Consider the following 21127-nt stretch of genomic DNA (forward strand, 5'->3'; position numbering starts at 1 on the left):
TCAAATAATTATCAAATAGTAAGTATATATTAAAATTTAAATTAAAATAAGAAATTTTATAAATATTCAGACAATTATAAACTTTAAATACCCTAAAACTTAATAAAGTTCGGATTCAGCTACCTAACCGCTAACATCCTGTTTCGACCCGCTAACCGGTATGCGGATTCTATACCCTTGACTTGACTTGTACTTTGTTGGCTTACGTGGTAAAAACATGCCTCGTGGCGTAAGGCTCTTTATCACCACAACGTGTCACTATATGGAGCCGATTTACAGCCATTGGCAGGTCAAAGGCTCGATGTCTGGGAGCGCACATGAGCCTTCCTCTTATTCGGTTACATGAGCCGAAAGTCCTCTCTGGCTCAGGCTGAAACAAGCTTTAGCAACCAGAAGAAAGAAAAATGGCGCCAAAGCGAACCAGAAACAAGGCTCCTTCCTCCGATCCACATGGAATCTTTGCCGGTTTGGTGGTTTTCTTAATCGAAAACGGCGTCCAGTCTCGCCGTTTACAGGTCTCTCCATTACCAGAACAACTCATTTACTTGGCAGCGTTTTATTTTTTTTCATAATTGTTTGGGTAAATTATAGATTTGGAAGCAAAAACTGGTGCAAATGGGAGCTAAGATTGAGACTCACTTGTCCAAAAAAGTGAGTCATGTTTTTGCTATGAGTTCAGATGCTCTTTTTCACGATGTCGATAAGGAACAATTGGCTCGCTTCGGAGGAGTGAGTACTCTCTACTATTTTTTTTACTTCTTTTTTTCTCCTTTCATCTTTTAATTCAATAGCGTTATATATATATCAAATATTGGAAGTACATTTGTTGTTTTCAACTTGCTGTAATAGTTATAACTTTTGCTAGGGCCAAATTACAACCTTTCTGATTAAGAATCTTGGCTTGTAAATCCGTTTACTAGATTAGTGTTGGAATAATTCATATATATTCATCTATTTTTTGAATATACTAATTTAATTTACACCAAAAATTGAAAAAACCGTTTCAAATTACTGGTGTTCATTTTGAGATTTATCTCTGAAGTGCCACATTTGAAGAGTAAGTGGTTTGCAATAACTACCTGTCGCAGCATGTTCTCATGTATCAGTGGTTGGAGGACAGCTTGGCAGCCGGGGAAAAGGTTTCTGAGGATTTCTACGTTCTGAAAGTGGATCTGGAAAGGGTGGGTACACCTGACAAGAATCTGAAACTTGAACCAGCCAACGGAAATTCTTCTAGCCATGAGGAACAATCGCATTGCAAAAAGATCAAATCCTCACCTGAGCATACTAAACACACTAATGAAGGAAGGAAAGGAGAACTAGAAATTAACACTCTATCAGGGGCATCGAATACTGAACCCCACTCTCCCAGCTCCTTATCTAGCTGTCCTGAAATCCCTGGTACTCCAGATAAGGATGTAAGTTAAGGTGTCACCACATATAAAAATTGTCTATTTTGTTGTCCATCTGGTTTTGTGTGCGTAATGCTATTAGTTGCCTTAAGAAAAGGTCAGGCCATTGATGTGTATGCTTTTAAGTCTTCATGCTACTAATGCTCATAAACGTATACCGTTTGATAATTAGGTTGGCACACTGTCATCATCTTTGCCACACAGCGTGCCAGATTTAAACAAGGACATTACAGAGATATTTGGGAAACTTATAAACATATACAGAGGTGAGACTTGATTTTGCCTCACATATATTCATTGCTACCAATTGCACTTATTGCTGTCTAAGGATCTAATATGATATAATTAATTTCTACCGAAAGCACTGGGTGATGACCGCAGATCATTTAGCTACTACAAGGCTATTGCAGCTGTTGAGAAGTTGCCTTTTAAAATTGAAAGTTCAAATCAGGTCAAAAATCTGCCTGGAATTGGAAAGTCAATGCAAGATCATGTAAGTAAACATGTTCTTGTTTGAATTTTACATGTGGCATTTGTTGCCTAGTTTGGTTGACTTGTTTTAATTTTCACATTTAGGGTTCACTAATGTTGCTGGCATGTGTAGCTCTGTCTTCTAGCTGCATCCAATCAAGACATGCAGCATGAAAAGATTTTACCTTAAAATTTCAAAAGACAGTAATTTGGGACAGAGGGCATAATTTTGATTACCAGAAAATGTACCTTCTAAGTGAGTCTGCAAAACACATACAGACTTGTCAGTCTTCTAAAATTTATCAGTGCCCTTGGAATATTTATGCAGATTCAGGAGATAGTGACCACTGGAAAGTTATCCAAGTTGGAGCACTTTGAAGCTGATGAAAAGGTAACATAAAGGTTCTTCTTTAATTGAATTTGGACTATCTTTTTCTTTTCTGTTATTTGGACTTATTTGTTTGAAAAAGAAGTTTTCTTGTACCAGGATTGTAGTTTTGTTTCCTACTCCCTACCATCTTTTCTCCACATGCTATAAATTTCTCCCTTGAGCACTGTAGTATCTTTTAACTGAATTTGAGAATGCAACTATACAGGCTATAATGTGACTGACTTTTTTGCCTTCGGCATTTCAGTGTTTTTTGAAGTTTCATTGTAACTAGTTTGAGGAAAGACATATTCTTAAAAGGCCATTGGGCTCGTTCCATGCTGTTGGATGAACACATAATCCACTTAGGGGATAGAAAAAGGAACCAGGAGATTTACCTTAAGTATAGATGCTCTTTGCATCTGAGTGCTTGCTCATATATATGTTTGGTAGTAAGTTTATGGAAAAGAAAATGCTTTTCTAATATTTGGTCTATCTTTCAACATTTTCTTTCAATCTTTTGCAGGTAAGGACAATAAGTTTATTTGGGGAAGTTTGGGGAATTGGACCAGCTACAGCCCTGAAATTATATGAGAAAGGACACCGCACACTAGATGACTTAAAGAATGAGGATTCTCTAACAAATGCACAAAAGCTTGGGTTGAAATATTTTGATGATATTAAGACAAGGATTCCACGGCATGAGGTCTGACTACTGTGCTCCTGACTAGGACTTTCCTAACTGAAAGTTTTTAGATTTACCCCTACTTTTTATGAAATGCTTGATGCGTTTCTGGTTGTATAGGCTCAAGAGATGGAATCTCTTCTACAGAAAGTTGCAGATGATATCGTGCCTGGGGTGAGCACCCGGAATACTTTAAAAATTGAATGTGGTGAAGATGTATTCTGCTGTCAGAAAAATTTTCTAATGATGTGCTATAATGAGTTGGACATATAATGTGTATGTCTCACAGATTAAACTGATTTTTCACCCTTTTCTACTTTTGCTTTTCCTCTCTCAAAGAAAAAGTCTAGTATAAAAAGAAACTTATGAAATTAATAACAATTAACTTTATATATGGATGCTTTGACCACTATATGCTAACTGAGAACTAAAGTGCTTTGGTCAGTTGTTCATTTGCGATTTACATTCCAGTAATGGTGCAGTTGGCTATTACTTCTATTATTTTTTACTATTCTAAGGTACTTTTTAAGTTTGTAGCTCAGCAGTCAGCACAAGAGAAATTCACAAGGCATGTAGCATATAATTAATTTTTAGCTGAAGCACTGTTTTTTGAGTGCTTGTTTCCAGTACCAACGTGTTTATGCAATAGGCCTACAACTGAATATTAAGTAATTTTTATTATTGGGTTTTTTTAGTTTACACTTCGAAAGGGAATTCTAGTAGGTGCAAATCTAGCATTTTCCTTTAATGTGTCATGGGATTGGAATTAGGGAGTAGGGTTCTACCAGGATTGGATTCTGGACAGATATTATTGGTGTTTAATGCTGTTTGCACCATCTGGACTCTGGTTCATTATTGCAAGGGGATCTGCTGTTATTTGACCTAATATGTATCAAGATATACTTTTACAGCCATACCTCATGCAGAGGTCTTCGTATGATTAGACATTAAAGCAATGACTTAAAATTAATGTTTCTGAGATATCATTGGTTAAATAATGTCTATGTGGACCATAGTCTAATTTTTTCTGATATTTCTCTTGAAGGTGGTTGTTGTATGTGGGGGATCATATAGACGTGGAAAAGCTTCCTGTGGAGATTTAGACATAGTAATCACACATCCTGATGGAAAAAGGTTTAAAACCCAACTCCTTCAGTTTCTGTCCTTATTTTTCACTAGATAATTGGCTTCGTCCATACCTCCTAATCTGAGAGGGATCAGCTTATCTTCTTCTACTTATCTGCTTTTACATGTATTCTGCTTATCATAGAAGAAAAAGGAAAGCTGTAAATTATTACATATTTAAGATGTTAATGCCAGTAATCAACTATAAAGTAAAACCCAAGCCATTGTTCCGATCTATCATTGCTTTGGATTCTCTGCTATTATACAAGTTGGTCTTGGTAGCTGAGAAAAGGGTTGTGTCAGGAAGACTCCAGGTTCATAAAATATCTAGTGGTTTAGGCAGGATTAGATAACCCTTTATCTTATGGTGCATATTAAGAAGCACAACTACTTTCTTTGTTTGATTTCCAGTTTGTAGCTGCATTCTTCAGTTTCCTGAGATGTTTATCTGCCAATGTTAATCACTTTTGAATAGAATGTGATCTATTTTTGTTCTTCATTTTCCTCCCACCCTCATATATATGTGTTGTGTCACCTATTGTGGTCTTCCTGCTCTCTGCTTAACAATTTGTGGTATTAGTTTCTAGAAATGGGATTGACCGCTCTATGATTTCAGTTTCTAGAAATGGGATTGACCGCTCTATGATTTCAGCCATAAAGGTTTTCTGCAAAAATATGTCAAGCGTTTAAAAGAGATGAAGTTCGTAAGAGAAGATTTGGTTTTCAGTACCCACAGTGAGGAGGTAAATGTTTGTTATCTTGTTTGTTTTTACTCATGCTATACTGATGAAGAGGGTGGTTATGCATGGTGGGGTGATATATGCTTATAGTTTTTGGCCCAAAATTTTGTCGGTAGCATACAAGTAGAACATGCTATGACTAAGCAATTTTGGCAAAGCATTATTGCTGCTATTTGGTTTGTGCAAGGTTACAGAATGGTATTGCATCATCTTTTATTAGTGTTCAATAGCCAACATATACCTATTTTTGTAAGACATGTAGAATTAACAATTCATAGATAGCTGAGTTCATGTGCAGGTTGTTCAATGCTTCTTTTGTGGACTTTGATTGTGCATAGACCAATGAGAACAAAACTTAAAGGAAATGCTGAAGGAGAAGCTTTTGAACTTGTACTTTCTATGACAAATTCAATCTTTTACCAGTAATTGGCTAAAGAGAAATGTGCTGACTTGATTAGGTGATAATTTTAAGTTGCTTGTTTGCCTTTCTTGTCTATCCAATTCTGTAATGTTTTATAGATACTAACAGAGTATGTAACCATTTTCTTCTCCATCATTAGTCAAGCTTTTCCGATACAGTAGTTGCTCTTTCTTGCTTGATTATAGTACTAAATACTTGATGTCCGACCTGTAAGATGCATTTGGTGAATTTTCTTGACTCCTGCTCTTACGTTTCTCTCTTTAAATTTTATTGGACTTTTACTTTTCTATGTTATGTGAATAGGGTACTGATTCAGGTGTTGACACATATTTTGGTCTTTGCACTTATCCTGGACGAAAGCTTAGGCACCGCATAGACTTTAAGGTAACTTGATGATATTTAGATGGTAATCAGAATATTGTATCATGAGGGAAATAGAAGGAAAAGATGGTTATCAACAACCTTATCTCTTTCATTTTATTAGAATGTTGTCATGGCATCCCTATCGAGCATGCTTTATGTTCCTTCATGTTCTAACCCGACGTGATGTTCCCATTCTCAAATTTATCTTCTTACCAGTCTTACCATGCCACGTTTGATTTTCTGCACATGTTATTTTCATGTGATAGGTTGCAGACTTGCATGTTAAATGTGATTAATTTGCCTGTATGCTACTTCTATTTTTGTAGGTATATCCAAGGGACATATATGCATTCGGACTAATAGCATGGACTGGGAATGATGTGCTAAATAGAAGGTATGTTTATTAATTATCAATAGTATGCAATTAGTACGAAGATTTGACTGCTGTTGGTTTTTGCAGCTTGGAGCATGTACATTGTGTTAATGTTACTAGTTTGCATGTGAACATAATATATGTGCAAGGCAATACATTTACAGTCTAGGTGGAACAAGAAAGGAGAGTATTTGTTGTTGGATGTGACGTGTTAGTTTCATTGTGTTGCTAGTTGGTAGTACTTTGATAGTTGTGTATATTAGTTTTTTTACTTTGTTTTGCTGATAGTGAGTGATTGTGTCGTCAACAGATGCTACTGAAATAATCTGATTCAATAATATAGTGTGGTGCTTTTGTAGATTGTTGAATACCTTCTGACTGAGCAATTATCAGAAAGGAGTTGTCAATTTGATCCCTTAGACAAATTACCCAAAACCTCTTTATTGTACTTGTCTCTTATATAGGAATCTATCTGGATTACAGAATTTTCTTTTTTCATATGTAGCTGACAAAAAAGTTTTTGAGAACCATATCATTGTTCAGCTTCCATTCCAAACATAAATATGAATTATAGTTATGTTACTATTTATACGATGGATGATATTTCTTTATGGCATTATTGAGGATTGATGAGTTATGGTTCAGTTGTATTTTTCTTTGTTTTCTAAACTGCAAAATATGAATGTCTGTCTGTGTTGCTATAGAGCAAAGATGTAGACACTGACATTGATCCTTTAGTGCAGGTTGAGACTGCTAGCAGAATCTAAAGGATTCCGACTTGATGATACAGGGCTGTTTCCAGCTACTCATGGTTCAGGCGGTAAACGGGTAATTTATTGGTTTTGCTGCATGTAGCCTTCAGCTAAACCACTATTTACGGATCAATTAATGTTAGTCATGTAAAATTTCTGTTGTAGGGCGCAAGAGGTACCACGAGTTTGAAATTGGAGACTGAGAAGGAGGTGTTTGATTTTCTGGGATTTCCATGGCTTGAACCTTATGAAAGGAATTTGTGAAAAACATAGTTGCATGTATTGGAGGGAATAGTAATTCAAACTCAAAATCTTGATCAAGCTAGTTTTGAATTCAATTCTGTATATTTTAGCTTATATTTCAAATCTTAGTTTGTATATAAACGTCATGTACCCTTATCCTGGAAACTTTATATTATTAGTAGTCTTGAATACAACAGAATGATAAAAGCCTTCCGTTCAATTTCGTTGGATATTCGTTTTCTTCTTTTTATTATTTATCTTGCTCTCTGTTTTCTGCTAACAATGGCCTCTTCTACTTGTAACAGTATCACCAATGCCCCAACCATTTGTCCCAATCAGCCAACTCCCTTAATGGTGTAGCTCATTTGCCTATGAAACTATCTCCTGTCAACTTTTCTTGTTTTAGGCTATGTCCATGGCTCTACCCCTTGTCCCTCTGCTATGGCCTGGGATCCAAAAAGAAGGCTCCAACCCAGCAGCTTATGAACACTGGACCCGCCAAGACTTGAACGTTTTTCTGAAGGAGTTGTTCCTGTGATGCTTGGAACAAGATAAACAAGTTGTATGCGAACAAGGCTCGATTCAGAACGATGAAACTCACCGTTCCCAAGACTGTATCGGAGTACTTTTATTTTTAACATTTGTGTGGCATAGCTAATGAAGTGGCCTTCCTTGCATTATATTCTCATTGGTGCTGATTTTAAACACAACTTGTGATACAGGGTACACTTGAAAGCATTCTACCATAAGAACTCTTATGGAGTTAAATTTCCTATCCTACTCATACGAGTGTTTAAAAGCCAATGTTATTATTATTTTTTATTTATTAGATAAATAAATTATTATTTTACACGTATTATATTTTAAATGTTTTATTTATTTATTTATTTATTTATGATATATATGATATGACCATTAATTATTCAGTAATATTATAAATAAAAAGACTATATTAATAGTTTATGAAGGTTCAATTTCTTATTTATCAAAATTGTTCTAAACTATAAATGTGACAATATGTTTAAAGTTCACATTTGTCTCTATCAAAAAGTAAAATGTTTTCACTTACCATTGTGACAATGATTTTACAGCAAACAAGTAATCGTAATAGACAAGCTTATCACTGTCAACAGTTAAAAAAATGTATTATTACAAGAAAGCATGAGTCTATTTTGTATAAAATAAAAGTGAATCAAAACTTGCGGGTGGGTAGGAGTATTTTCTCTTTTACTAACATATACCCATTTATGAATTAGAAATTTCTTGTTCAACATAGAGCAATAGTAATGGTAAACTATTTCCAAGTCAAAAAAACTGGTAACTTTCCCTTAAATGAATTTAAGCTATTCTAAAAAAAATGTATTTATTTTTTTAATTGAAGAAGATAACACCTGAGAGTACTTATTTTTTCGCTATAAGGAAATTTAGAAAGGATGTGGGTTGTGGGGGGGTTTAGCAAAAACGTAAAACCCCACAAGCTACACGGAAGACGAATAGCAGATAAGGGAGGCAACAAAGAGATGGCTTCATGGAGCAAAGCTCTTCTCTCTTTCAGGCTTGAACCACATCCCTCCGTTCCTTCTTCTTCCACACCCCGCCTTTCCTTTTGCAGCAACTCTTTTTCTTCTTCTCCTTCTTTCATTCGGTATTCACTTTTTTTTGCATTCAAAACCTCCGCCGTCATCAAACTAAACAACTCCTCCGCTTACCCTCTAATAACTAGCAGGAAACCAACACCTTTTTCCCCGTCATTCTCATCCACCAAGTTCGTTTGCAAAGCTGCTGAGTACAAATTCCCTGACCCAATTCCCGAATTCGCTGATGCTGTGAGTTCCCTTTTCTTGCTCTTACATATTTATGGCTCCGTTATCTTGGTATGTATTGTGTTGATGGAGAATTCACCTCTTGGGTTTTCTTCTCTTTTTGGGTTCAGGAAACGGATAAGTTTAGAAAGCATCTGCTCAATAAACTGTCCAAGAAGGATATCTTCGGAGACTCTGTTGAAGAAGTCGTAGGAATCTGTACTCAGGTGATTGTCTTTCAGTTTTGTTGGAAAATTGTTTACCTTTTGCTTATTTTGATGGTTGGTTGAGCGTACAATTGTTGTTTGAATTAAATTTGAACATTGCTGGTTGATTGGATTAGATATATCATATTTCAGAATATCCAATTGATGAACCCAAATACCACATTTTTCCATGAAGATCACTTGTTAATCAGCTAAAACAAAAATTCTGTCAGAAGGCTTTTAACTTCAAATCAGAGGATAGTGTATGGGAAAGGCTTGTATTATCGAGGTGCCTGTTTATATTAGTTCTAATTGGTCTAATTTTGTGGTTGTCTTGGAAAATGAAAGCAACATTTGAGCTTCAGCAAACCTAAACATTTTGACACTTATAATTCATAAATTTAAAATTTTAGTAGAATAGATAAGCTGAACATCATCCCAATGTTTTGACATTTTTTCTCTTATTCATTAGTCTCTTCATAGCCGGTCGGATAATGCTTGGACCCCCCGTCCAGTCATTAGTAATCCATTGTCCATAAAAGACTCAGTTAATCCTAACAGTGGCAGATATGCATCCAGGAAACACCTTGTTTCATATGGATCCTACAGTATGCATGTCCTAAATTATTTTGGTGTATATTAGATCACATTAGATCACAAGATCAAAGAATTATATAGTGTATAATGCCCATTCCACCTCATGTTGTATGGAAGAGCAGCCGGGTAGCTTGATAATTTGGATGAGTCTAAATGGTCATTATTCTATTGAATCATAAACTCGCTTAGAATCGCCTTAGGATGAGCCACTCTAGGAATGCCATGGACACATAAGGGAGAACCTCATGGACTTTGTTTGTACAAGGGTCAGAGCAGTAGTAAAATTGGTGCTGTTTGTCATTCATTGAGCAGAATTCTTTAAAATTGAGGTAATTTGGTGTCATTGATCACTTAGATATATATCTTCTTGAAGAGAAAATCTTGGGATGTATTTAGAAGAGTTTAAACCAATGGAATGAATTATTCATGGAGAAGGAATGAACAATGATGAACATGCCCTGTTTGTCTTTGTTGCTTTCATTTAAGACTGATTGTTGGAAAGAGGGAAAAAAAAAAAGACAAGCCTTTTTATATCTTATGGCAAAGCGCAATCTACTAAACCAGTACTTCTAATTGGTTTGCAGTAATTCAAATAAACATTTCCTTTGTCCTTAAGTCCACTGCCATATTGTCCATATTAAGCCCGTTCTTCCCAAGCATGCTCTGGGCCGTAGATTATTATGTCATGTTTGTGCTGATATACATTTTTTCATTGTGGTTATCTATCTAATTATACAAGCAGTCAACGATGTTGCTTCTGATTGTTCTAAGCATAAACAGATATTTAGCACTTTCTTACGCACCGAGTATGGTGGTCCTGGGATGCTCTTGGTCATACCTTTTATTGACATGGCTGATACTCTTAATGAGCGGGGTTTGCCTGGAGGACCGCAAGCTGCACGTGCTGCGGTTAAATGGGCACAGGATCATGTAGACAAGGACTGGAAAGAATGGACTGGCTGCAATTAATGGAAAAGCCTCCTTATCTGGGGGAATATAATTTTCATGTGTAATGTATGTTGTAAGAGCTAGTCAGGTATTGAAAAAGCTTTCATTCTTACTCTGCTTGCCCTCGAAACTGAGAAGTCCTTGTGATTTGTGAAGGTGGCAAGTGTAAATTGACGTCTGAGAAGATGTTATGATAGTAGTTTTGGAGTAAGCATTGTATTAGAACTTTATAATGAGAATATGATCCTTGGACAATTTTTCTGAAATAGAGTTAATGATCAGAAGCAGCTGATATTTTAAAGCAGAAACCGTTTTGAAGATTATCTCATTGTCTCTGCTTCACAAACTTGAGCACTAAACAATTCATACCCATTACCTTTCACATCAATATTTGTTCCTGCACTGCATCATCGTTGGAGTAAATCAAAACCAATTATAGCCCCATATTTCCATCCACAAATAGTAAGATAAAGTTTTGAGACGATACTTTGTTCCAGTTACCGTAACAGGCATTTGAGAGATAGAAGTTCCTTGAGATATCTTGATCCAATTACAAATTCCAGTCGGATTAATTTCATGAGGTAAAAAGGGAGAAGATGTTATACTGTCGTGTGAACAAAAAAACGTGAAGTGAAATCTCATTAAGAAGAAGCTGGTAAGTTTTCATATCCAAGCAGAACTGGAAAAATTATTATTGAATGATTGACATGAGTTACTTAAATGGTTCAATCATGGCCGTATTGGTACAAGCTGGAGTAATATACCAGCTCATTCCAGTCAGCAGTTATAGCTCCCATTCTGTTAGGCATCGCCCAATTAGCTCCAAAACCAAAATGCAGTGCCATCAATCATCTTGCCATTCGTGTTCTTATTCCACCTTGAATTCAAGCACTTCTTGCTCTTCATCTCTTGGCTTTTCAGAGCTCAGATGGTGTCTGGTATGGACTATATGATACAAATATGTTGCTATATCATTGTTCCACATTAGATCCAAAAGGCAGAAAGGGAAGATCATGGAGGACATGAAGTCAGGAGAAAAATGCCGAGAGCTAGCTAAGAGCAACCCCAAGATTTCCACATTGGTTATGCGAGACAAGGTAACAGGCCAAGGGCAGCCTTAAAGTCCACGTGCACCTCGTAGCAAAGCAAGCAGCCGCACGGTGAGCACAGAGCGAACTATTCTTTCGCCTTTTACTAAAGAATACCGTGTGCTCGCCGCAGACAGCGGCATACGCCAATTTTTGGGGGGCTCTCCTTCACGGGATGAGCCTTGCAATTTAGTTTAAAGTTTGGGGGTGCAATCCGGGTTTCCCAGTTCGATTTCCTAAATTTTTTAAGCATTATTAGTAGTCTCAAATAAATATCTAGCCTTCCAGACAATATTACCAACCAAAATCTCTCAAATTTTTGTGTTGTTGCACCCACAAAATTATCAAGTGAAAATTATTTAATTTGGATTGTTAAAATGAAAACTTATCTTTCGATCTCTAGGGTACTGAAAATAGGCAAATTTCTGAAATTAAGACAACAAAACCAACCATAGTCCAATTAAAACAATATAGTGAAGTGTTGGGATGAGCCTTGCAGTCAATTGAGATTGGTTAAGGCTTGAATCCAATTATGCAACAGTATCATTCATGTTGAATGATTAAAGGTTTTCCTTCATCAATAAGATATCAATTATAATGAGTTATAAGTTTAATTAGATGAAGTCCATGAGATTAATATGCCTTGCAAAAGAACTGTAATGAGTTGTAGTTATGAGATCCTTATACATCAAAGCATAATCTCAAAATGTTCCTAGTTAATGTATCATTGAGATTGGACATCAATGATGCTTAGAGATTGGTATATTCTATATTTCTTACTTTGGAAGTAAGTAATCGATCTCATAGATTGAAGCATAGAGATACTTAGAATTAGAATATAGGTGCTTACCTAGGAGAGCAAGTTCACTGAACATGACCCGCCATGAGAAGAGCATTTGGTAATACACTCCAGTGTCTGTGCAACACTTCTCATGTGTCAGTCGTGTAAATACTCCCTAGACTTAAGACACCAAGTTGTCTTATATGTGGAGTGCTATGCTTTTATTTCATCCTTACGGGTGCCTAACCAAGGATACCAAAATAGGATGCTTTTGAGAATAGTATGAAGCATGTGAAGGTAAATGAATGGTCAAGATAGAAATCATCACCTCAAGTGTTTTAGAAGACATATCCTATCAGTTTTTGGTTAACATTAGCTTATTGAAGTCCTTGACCAAGGCGACATGAAAAAAGTTTCATAACTCTCTATAAAGCTAATGCTATAACTACAGGAACAAATATGGAGGTCAATAAGAGTATACACTATACCAAGCTCTTATCCTCTCTGAGATATATGATGAGGGAATGAATTCACTGATAGACTGTACACTGAAAGGTTGTCAAAGAACACTTTGACTCTTTTAACAATTGGGTGACCATGATGCATTGCTAGATGCCAATATTGGTCTATGGAATTGATTATAAATTAATTGATTGAAATTTATATTAATCAATTAAGTCATTAATCAATTCCATTGCTAACGTGTTGGGAACCTAATGGGTCACACACAATGATTGTATTTGAATTAAATTAAATTGGAAGAGTGATGATTTAAGTTAGACTTAAATCACATGCTACATAATTAACTTCTATAAACTTAATTAAAAGAGTTTAACTAAGTTTTAGACATAATTATAAATAGTTATAATTATAAGGCCTTGATTGCAAAATATAAAGAAAATTAATTTTGATTTTAATTTCCAAGGACTTAATTAAAAGAGTTTAATTAAGTAATGGGCCTAATATTATAAGGTGTTATAATATTGGCAGCTTAATTGCAAAATTAAAGTTATTTTAACCTAACTATATAAGTCACATTTTAACTATTTTTCATATGAGAGTTTTTCACACTTGAAGATAACCTAATTTTTGTCAGAAAAAGAAAGGCGTTTTCTTTCTTTATCACCACTTCCTTTGTGTGAAAGAAAAATTTGCTTATGAAGTGATTTTAAAGAGAGGTTCGGCTAAGATTGTGAAAAAGAAGAAAAGGACAATTGTTGTCCTCTTTGTTAGCACAAAGTATAGTTAAAAACTCCCTTATTTGTTGATGGTTCAAGTGCAATCGTGTGTACTACCGTTGGAGGCCAAGCACTTAATTGACTAGGGTTTTTGCTCCTTGTGGTGTTCTCATGATTGCTTCAGGGAGTGCCATTATGATTACAAAATTACTTGGTAAGGTAACTTTTTAAATAATAATTTATTTTATGTTTTTATGTGTTAAATATCACCAAGGTGATCCATGCGTGGAGGCATGTTTTGGTTGTTTAGTTATAATGTTCTAATTTTCTTTCTACTGTGTATTTTGAGCATGTCGTCCATAGCCAAACCCATCATGAAGAAGTTTCTAAAAGACTCAAAGCACTATCGTACATTTACTTTGCTGTGTCAGACACGATTTTCACCAGGATTATGGCTTGTGAGATAGCTAAAAAGGCATAAGACAAATTGAAGGAGGAATTTCATGGACGTGACAAGACTAGACAAATTCAAATTCTTAATTTACGTAAAGCATTTGAAGTATTAAGAATGAAAAAGGATGAAAGTGTCAAAGATTATATAGATAAAATTATGAAACTTATGAACCAACTAAGATTGTTGGGAGAAAACTTGACTGAAAAAATGATTGTTCATAAAATTCTTGTGAGTCTACCAAAGAAATTTGAAGTCAAAATTTCTTCTTTGGAAGACTCCAAAGATATCTCACAACTTTCAGTAACTAAGTTGATTAATGTTCTTCAAGCCCAAGAGTAATGAAGAGCATTGAGACAAGAAGATTCCATTGAAAAAGTACTAGTTGCTAGAGCAAAAGAGAAGAGTAGCAGTATCAGTCATTTCAAGAAAAATGATTATGACAAAAAAAAATAAAGAAAAGAAAGGCACTGATGGAAGACTAGGAAAAGGCAAAGTAAAGTTTCTTCCCTGTCCTCATTGCAAACAGAAAAATCATTCAGAAAAATTTTATTACCAATGTTAGGTGCAAATTATGCAACCAAATGGATCACATTGAAAAGGTTTGTAAAGACAAAGGCATGTGTAATGAAGAGAAAACAATGGAGGTGGAACAACTTAAAGAAGAAAATGGACTCTTGTTCATGGTGAGTGTCGTAACATGCGGATCCAGAAACTCGACCTCTAGATGTGAAAAACTTAGGAGTCGCCACTAATCTTTTTTATTTATGTGTAATTGGCCACCTGTTAAATTTGTTTTATTCAACGGAGTTCTAAATTGATTTTAAGTCAGTTTAAAGAACAATAAACTTGTTTGTGAATTTTTAGAGTTGGGTTCGAGAGTACGATTACGCACGGGGAAGGATTAGCACCCCCGTGACGCCCGTTCCACGAACGATACCATTTAATAATATGTTATCCTATTATAGCCTAAATTTTTAAATTTATTTCATTGTGCTTCCTTAATTATCATTTATTTATTTTATTAAATCGAGTTACAACTTATTATTGCATTGTGCAAATGATGCAGTCATGAAATGCATGGCATAAAATCTAGATAGTACTAAACGAAAACCTTTTATTGAGGATATTTTCCAAATCCACCCATCATATTGGTGGGATCCTGAGATATTCTCTTACTTAGGGAAATACTCGAGAAACTCGCCTTCACAAGCTTAATGAGTAAATCCTATCATCAAGTTAGTTGTTCGCATTTGAAAATAGTATTTTTCATGAATACAAAACCTAATACAAGCAGAAGCCTTTATTAAGGATATTTCCCTAAACCCTCCCATCATACTGGTGGGACTCAGAAGTATCTTTTCATCTAGAAAATTTTTCGAAAAAGCTCACCTTCTCAAGTTCCCTTGAAAAGTCCCATCATTGGGGCTTTGACTTGTGCACACAATACGTCTACATGTCATGATATTTAACAATGCAGTGATGATGTATAATGTGCTACCAACTCCTATGTTCGCTATTAATTATTCTCTATATTCATTATTATTATAATCTTACTATCTTTAAAATTTTTTTATTATTACTATTTATTTATTTATCATGAATATCATTATTTTATATAATTCTATATTTCAAAACTATATATATTTTATTAATTCTCTCTCGTATTTACTATTATTATTATTTCATTATTTATTTTTGTTTTTTATAGTTTTTTGTTTGATTAGTAATTAAATTAATACATTTGTTCATTTACTTAAAAAGAGAAAATTATGAGGAATAACCTTCCTTGATTAGGGCATTTCAAAAATAACCATCAAAATGAATTTAACTGTTTGTAGCCATATTAGTTATAACTTGACAAAAATACCCTTGAAACTATTTCCAATGAATTAAACCATTCATCACAATTTCTCCATATTTGTGCTTCCGATATCTTTCTCTCACCATCTCGCTCTCTCTAATTTTATTGATTTCTCTTTTCAGCATTCATTTGCTATGCTCCAAATTTCTTTCTCCCGCAATTTTAGATTTTTCTTTTCTGCGTTTTTAAGACACTAAGCGATGGTTTTGATGTGCTTTGGTGGGTGGCTATTTGGAAAATTTGATTTTTAGGTATTTTGGATAAAACTAAAACAGTAAAAATGATTACAGATATTTGAAATAGTTTTTAATTTGATCAATTCGGGACCTAGACACTAATAAACTCAAGAATTTGAAATTTATAAACTTAGGTTTTTAAAGAATTTTTTTTTCAATTTTAGTCGAAATAGGTGTTTTAGATAAGAAAATTTGTGTTTTGATTTATGAAAACATGTTAGAAACACTTTAATGGATGCCAAATTGTCAAAAAAAAATGAAATGAAGAGAGTTGAGAAGATTTGAAGTTTTGGTTCGTAAGTAATAACAACATTTCAGGCATTAAAGTGTAATAAAATGTTTTTAAATATGACGTGTAGCAATAATATTTTTTTAACATGGAGTATAACGACAATATTTTTTTTTCAATATGACGTGTAATAACCTTTTTTGACCATGACGTGTAATATGTTTTTGTACATGGCGTGTAACAACAGTTTGTTTTTTAACATGGCGTGTAACAACCTAATCATGGCGTGTAACATTTTTTTGTACATGGTGTATAACATGTTTTTGTACATGGTGTATAACAACCTAACCATGACGTGTAACATATTTTTGTACATGACGTATAACATCATAACGTGTAATTTCATTAAGGGTAATTTTGTCTAACTTGGCTAAAAATAGTTAAAATTATAAAGAGGGTTAATTTTGAAAACATCTTATCTTTAAGAGTTATTTTTGAAAATGCCTCTACTTAAAATTGCAAACATCAAGATTCAAAATTAAAACCTTTCTATCATATTGGTGGGGTTTTAATCAAAATCTCTAATTTAGAAAAATTTAATAGGAATTGCAACTTCTCGCGTTCCAAATAAACATTCCATTATCAATGTAACCCAAATAATATTTTTCCTATATTACTATTTTTAAAAAAAAAAAGTGAATAACCTACTTTTGAGCATCAACATTATATATCTTTTTTGCATTAATTAATTCTAGATATTATTTATTTTTTTATTGAGCTATATACTTATTTTTACTTTTCATGTACCTATATACGTTTTCATATACTAATCTATTTTCCATTATTATTTTTTTTGTCAAAGTAAATTTATTCCTACATTCCATACAAACTAAAATTACCAGTAAAATAAGTTGAAATAACATATAAGCAACAACAAAAAAAACCAAACAAAATAAAATGTAATGGCTAAAAAAATCTCACCTTGTTTGAGCTCACCTTAAGCCTCAATTTTTTGGACTTGGTTAAGGTCTAAAAATGGAGGAAAATGGCTCTAAAAGGTGGCTTTGGAGCTGGTTTCAAGAAATTTGATGAAAAGCTCTCCCATTTCTAGAGGTTTGATTATGGCTTCTAACAGCAGAAAAATAAAGTTTTTTAACAGCTAAAATGGAGTTTTTCATCCATAAAAATGTAAAGTTTTGAGAGGTTATGGAAAAAGAAAGAGAATGAACTGAATAACATTAAATTTGGAATGCAAATGATGCTTTAATGGTGGAATCAAGGAAAGAGAACAAGAGAAATGCAGGGAGTAAGAAGAAATATAGAGGTGAACGGCTAATTCTTGTGGTTGGAGAGCTCCTTTGAGCTGATGGGAAAAAGAGGTTTTTATACTTAGGGTAGCCTAGGTTGCATATTTGACCATATTACCCTTAATGTCTTATTTATTATTTTCATTTTTTATTTTTTTATTTTTCCTTTTACTTTATTTTTCTTTTATTTTTTCATTCTTTTGATTTTCTTTTTTTTATTTTTTATTAATTTATATATATATATTTTAAAAAAATAAGTGTCTATAGTGAGGAAACCTAATAAAAATAGTGCTTGCTCCAATCATATAACAAGGAGAGAAGAAAATTTTATTAACCTTGACAATAGCTATAAGTCACAGGTTGAGATAGGAAATGATGATTGCTTAAAAATTGAAAGTATTAAAAAAGTGGGAGTGCAAACCGTGGCTAGCAGTAAGTCAATGGCAAACATCATGTACTCGTCAAAGGTAAGCCAAAACCTTCTTAGTGTGGGCCAATTGGTGGAAAGTAATTATATTTTAATATTTAAAGATAGATGTTGTAAGATATCTAATGCAAATGGAAATGAATTGTTCACGGTTGAAATGCAAAATAAATGCTTTCTTGTGAACTTGATGAAAATAAGATAGCAAACAGATAAATGCATTTTATCTTACACTGAACTGTGGCATAGAAGATTGGGTCATGTGAACCATGACTCACTAAGTCACATGGCCACTTCAAACGTGCTGGATGGGTTGCCAATAGTCATAATATTAGGAAAAGTTTGCAAGACATGCCAACTTGGAAAACAATTAAAGACACCATTCCCAAAAAGGAGTGATTCACGTGCCCATTACAAGTGACATCTCCTTCATACAGACGTGGGAGGTCTCATGACAACCAAATCTCTTAATGGAAACCTCTATTACCTGTTGATTATTGATGACTTTATTAGGTACAATTGTGTTTATTTTCTAAAAAGAAAAGTCAATGTGTTAGACAAGGTTTAAGAGGTTTAAAGTCCTGGTAGAGAATGAAGCAAATTGCAAAATAAAAGACATCAAAACAATTAATGAGGGTGACTTGTTGGGAATGAGCCCTACAACCAATCAGATTGGTTAAGGCTTAAATCACAATCATGCAATCATATCATTCATAATAAATGGTTAAAGGTTTTCCTTCATCAATAAACTATGCTTCTCAAGTTTATTGAATGAAGTCCATGAGATTAATATGCCTTGCAAGGAAATTGTAAAGTGTTACAATTATGAGATCCCTATGCATCAAAGCATAATCTTTAAATTGTTCCTAGTTAATTTGTCATTAAGACTAGACACCAATGATGCTTAGAGACTGATACATTCTATGTTCCTTACATGATAAGTGTCACGACCCGGAACTCCCATCGAGCCCATGACAATCGTCGCGACGTCTCAATCGACATTCATTACCCGGAATATCAATCGGAACCCCGCAAGGTTTTAATATCAGCTTCTCATTTCCCCTGTGGGTAACTGTTTCCAAATACCACATTCTAAAAGATTTTAAATTGTTTCCAATTTAAACAAATAAAATAATAATTTTCATCTCACATGGGTATTTTGGTCATTTATCCCAAAAATCTCAAAATCATCTAAAAATATAGTATGTGAGTGGAAAACACATATTTCATAATCAAAAATAATTTTGGATGTCTAAAATATTCGTTTAAAATGGAATTATGACTGTTATAATAAAATAAAAATATTAAATAAAATATTCAATTTTCACATAAAACGATATTTGAAGAATACTGCATAAATAATTTTTATAGCGTAAAAGCAAAATAAATTTTTACATACCGTAATACAGATAACCAAAGTATAGAATTTAATTTACAGTGACATGTGGGCCCACGAATGACCAAAAGTATCAAAAGAAATGAACCTACAGTCTTTGGATGTGGCAAGTTCAACTATAATCCTCGCCGATATCAGTTATCTACAATCTATTCTGAGCCTGAAATGGGTGGAAATGAGGGTGGTGAGATTATAAAATCCCAATGAGTAAACAAACATCACTCAAAATATCTAAAGTCGAGTAAAAGGAGACTATTAAAACATTTCATCAAACTGTAATTTATCATCTTTCAACTTATTTCAACCAAATGAAATCAATTTATTTAAAGCAAGTAATCAGTATGGCTTATGAATTTCTTAAAAAGCTTGGCTTATGCCAAAAATTATTATCATACTCAGTTATCTGGGATACCTTGGCCGAGGGCTATCCCAACTGAGTCCGCCAAGGCTATTAGAAAGTCATGTTTTTATTTTGAAAATATAGTCGTTCCTTGGCGTTGGCCGAGTTCCCCTTCACGTGGTGGTTTGGCGTAAAGTGAACTCTAAAAGTTATACCTCGGGAGTTACCCTACTCGCCTCTCCAACCGAGGTAAAAATATAACAAGATTCTGTGCCCCTCTAATAGCCTAGTCCACAGAACCCAGCCCACTGCAGCAGGTCAAACCCACCATACAATAAAATTTTGACAGCATGACAGGGCTAATATATTACTACCCAGCCTGCAAGGGTAAAATAAAGCAATTCATACAATTCATAAAAAACACAGCCCAGCCAGTCATGCCAATACAATAACATAAGCCATTAATTCAATTTTAAATTTACAACATATCAGTGGTCTCCAATTACTCTATTTTCAAAATCGTTATTTCGTTTCAAGACAATTTATAAAATATTTTCATTTAAACTCAGTTTGTTTGCAAAACATAAAAATTTACCATTTGAACTCATTTTCATAAAATTCACCAAAATCGAATAAAAACATACTTTAGATAATTAAAATGATTGTAAGGTTACTCACCGTGTCTAGAGTGGGGATTTTCAAAATACTCAGACTACTGGTCCTTAGGTGCAATTCCCTTGCCTTTATCGGAGGACTCACCACCTTGACACAGTACAAAATCGAGAAATTCACCACATTGGTACTAAATTGAAATTAAACTAATTTAGACTACTAATGCTTGATATGGAATGCAAAAATGTCTAAATTTTTGCCTAAATGCGGTGTTAGCCTATTTCGATCTTTTACCCGATAAATCGATATACGCGTCCGTTTAAACTCCAAATTAATTTTTTTCAGTTTCTATACCTCAATTGCACCCAAATTGACTTAATGTCCCTCAGTGTAGTGCAAATTATCAGTCCCGATAGCAAATTATGAAAATACCCCTAGTGAGTAAAAATTTGTATTTTTGCTTCGAAAATTCTCATTATTTTTCTAGGCTCATAATTAATCATTATTCATCATAATTCCTCAAATAAACATCAAGATCAGCAGCTAATATTCCCCTAGAAATTCGGCATAATGGGTTTCAATGGGAGAAAATTATATCTCTAGTTTATTTTTGCTATATTTCAATATAACTTAACTAAAATCACTTAATTCAATTAAAATCAACCAAAAATCAAGCTCAAAACTCATCCATGAAGGTTTGGCCAGCATGGGTGTCC

General features: G+C 34.0%; 2 protein-coding genes and 1 non-coding gene across 7 annotated transcripts; all 3 read left to right on the forward strand.

The window, feature by feature from the left end:
* Window positions 1-290: 290 nt before the first annotated feature.
* On the forward strand, window positions 291-7172 carry POL{LAMBDA} (DNA polymerase lambda (POLL)). Of its 5 annotated transcripts, none has more exons than XR_016024429.1 (14): window positions 291-515; window positions 592-729; window positions 1089-1418; window positions 1585-1678; window positions 1775-1905; window positions 2212-2274; window positions 2777-2956; window positions 3056-3109; window positions 3981-4069; window positions 4713-4803; window positions 5525-5605; window positions 5911-5978; window positions 6696-6785; window positions 6875-6923. XR_016024429.1 is itself a non-coding variant. In XM_018116453.2 (14 exons), exons 1-14 carry the CDS (start codon window positions 405-407, stop codon window positions 6971-6973), a joined length of 1614 nt encoding a protein of 537 aa, XP_017971942.1. In that variant the 5' UTR covers window positions 291-404; the 3' UTR covers window positions 6974-7172. The 5 variants fall into 5 exon arrangements, 3 of the variants coding, with proteins under 3 accessions (XP_017971942.1, XP_017971943.1, XP_017971946.1); XM_018116453.2 differs by having other exon boundaries at window positions 6701-6785; window positions 6875-7172; XM_018116454.2 differs by having other exon boundaries at window positions 1107-1418; window positions 6701-6785; window positions 6875-7172.
* Window positions 7173-8358: 1186 nt separating this feature from the next.
* On the forward strand, window positions 8359-10771 carry PRIN2 (Serine/Threonine-kinase). The gene is made up of 3 exons (XM_007044463.3): window positions 8359-8778; window positions 8886-8981; window positions 10338-10771. The coding sequence occupies exons 1-3, from the start codon at window positions 8386-8388 to the stop codon at window positions 10524-10526; spliced, it is 678 nt and encodes a 225-aa protein (XP_007044525.2). The 5' UTR covers window positions 8359-8385; the 3' UTR covers window positions 10527-10771.
* An 885-nt stretch (window positions 10772-11656) lies between these two features.
* On the forward strand, window positions 11657-11774 carry LOC148764275 (U5 spliceosomal RNA). Its single transcript, XR_016024894.1, has one exon. It is a non-coding gene; the product is annotated as a U5 spliceosomal RNA (small nuclear RNA).
* The last annotated feature ends 9353 nt before the right edge of the window (window positions 11775-21127 follow it).

Source organism: Theobroma cacao, chromosome 2 (assembly GCF_053813885.1).
Source record: "Theobroma cacao isolate CCN51 chromosome 2, ASM5381388v1, whole genome shotgun sequence".
NCBI classification, from domain to species: domain Eukaryota; kingdom Viridiplantae; phylum Streptophyta; class Magnoliopsida; order Malvales; family Malvaceae; genus Theobroma; species Theobroma cacao.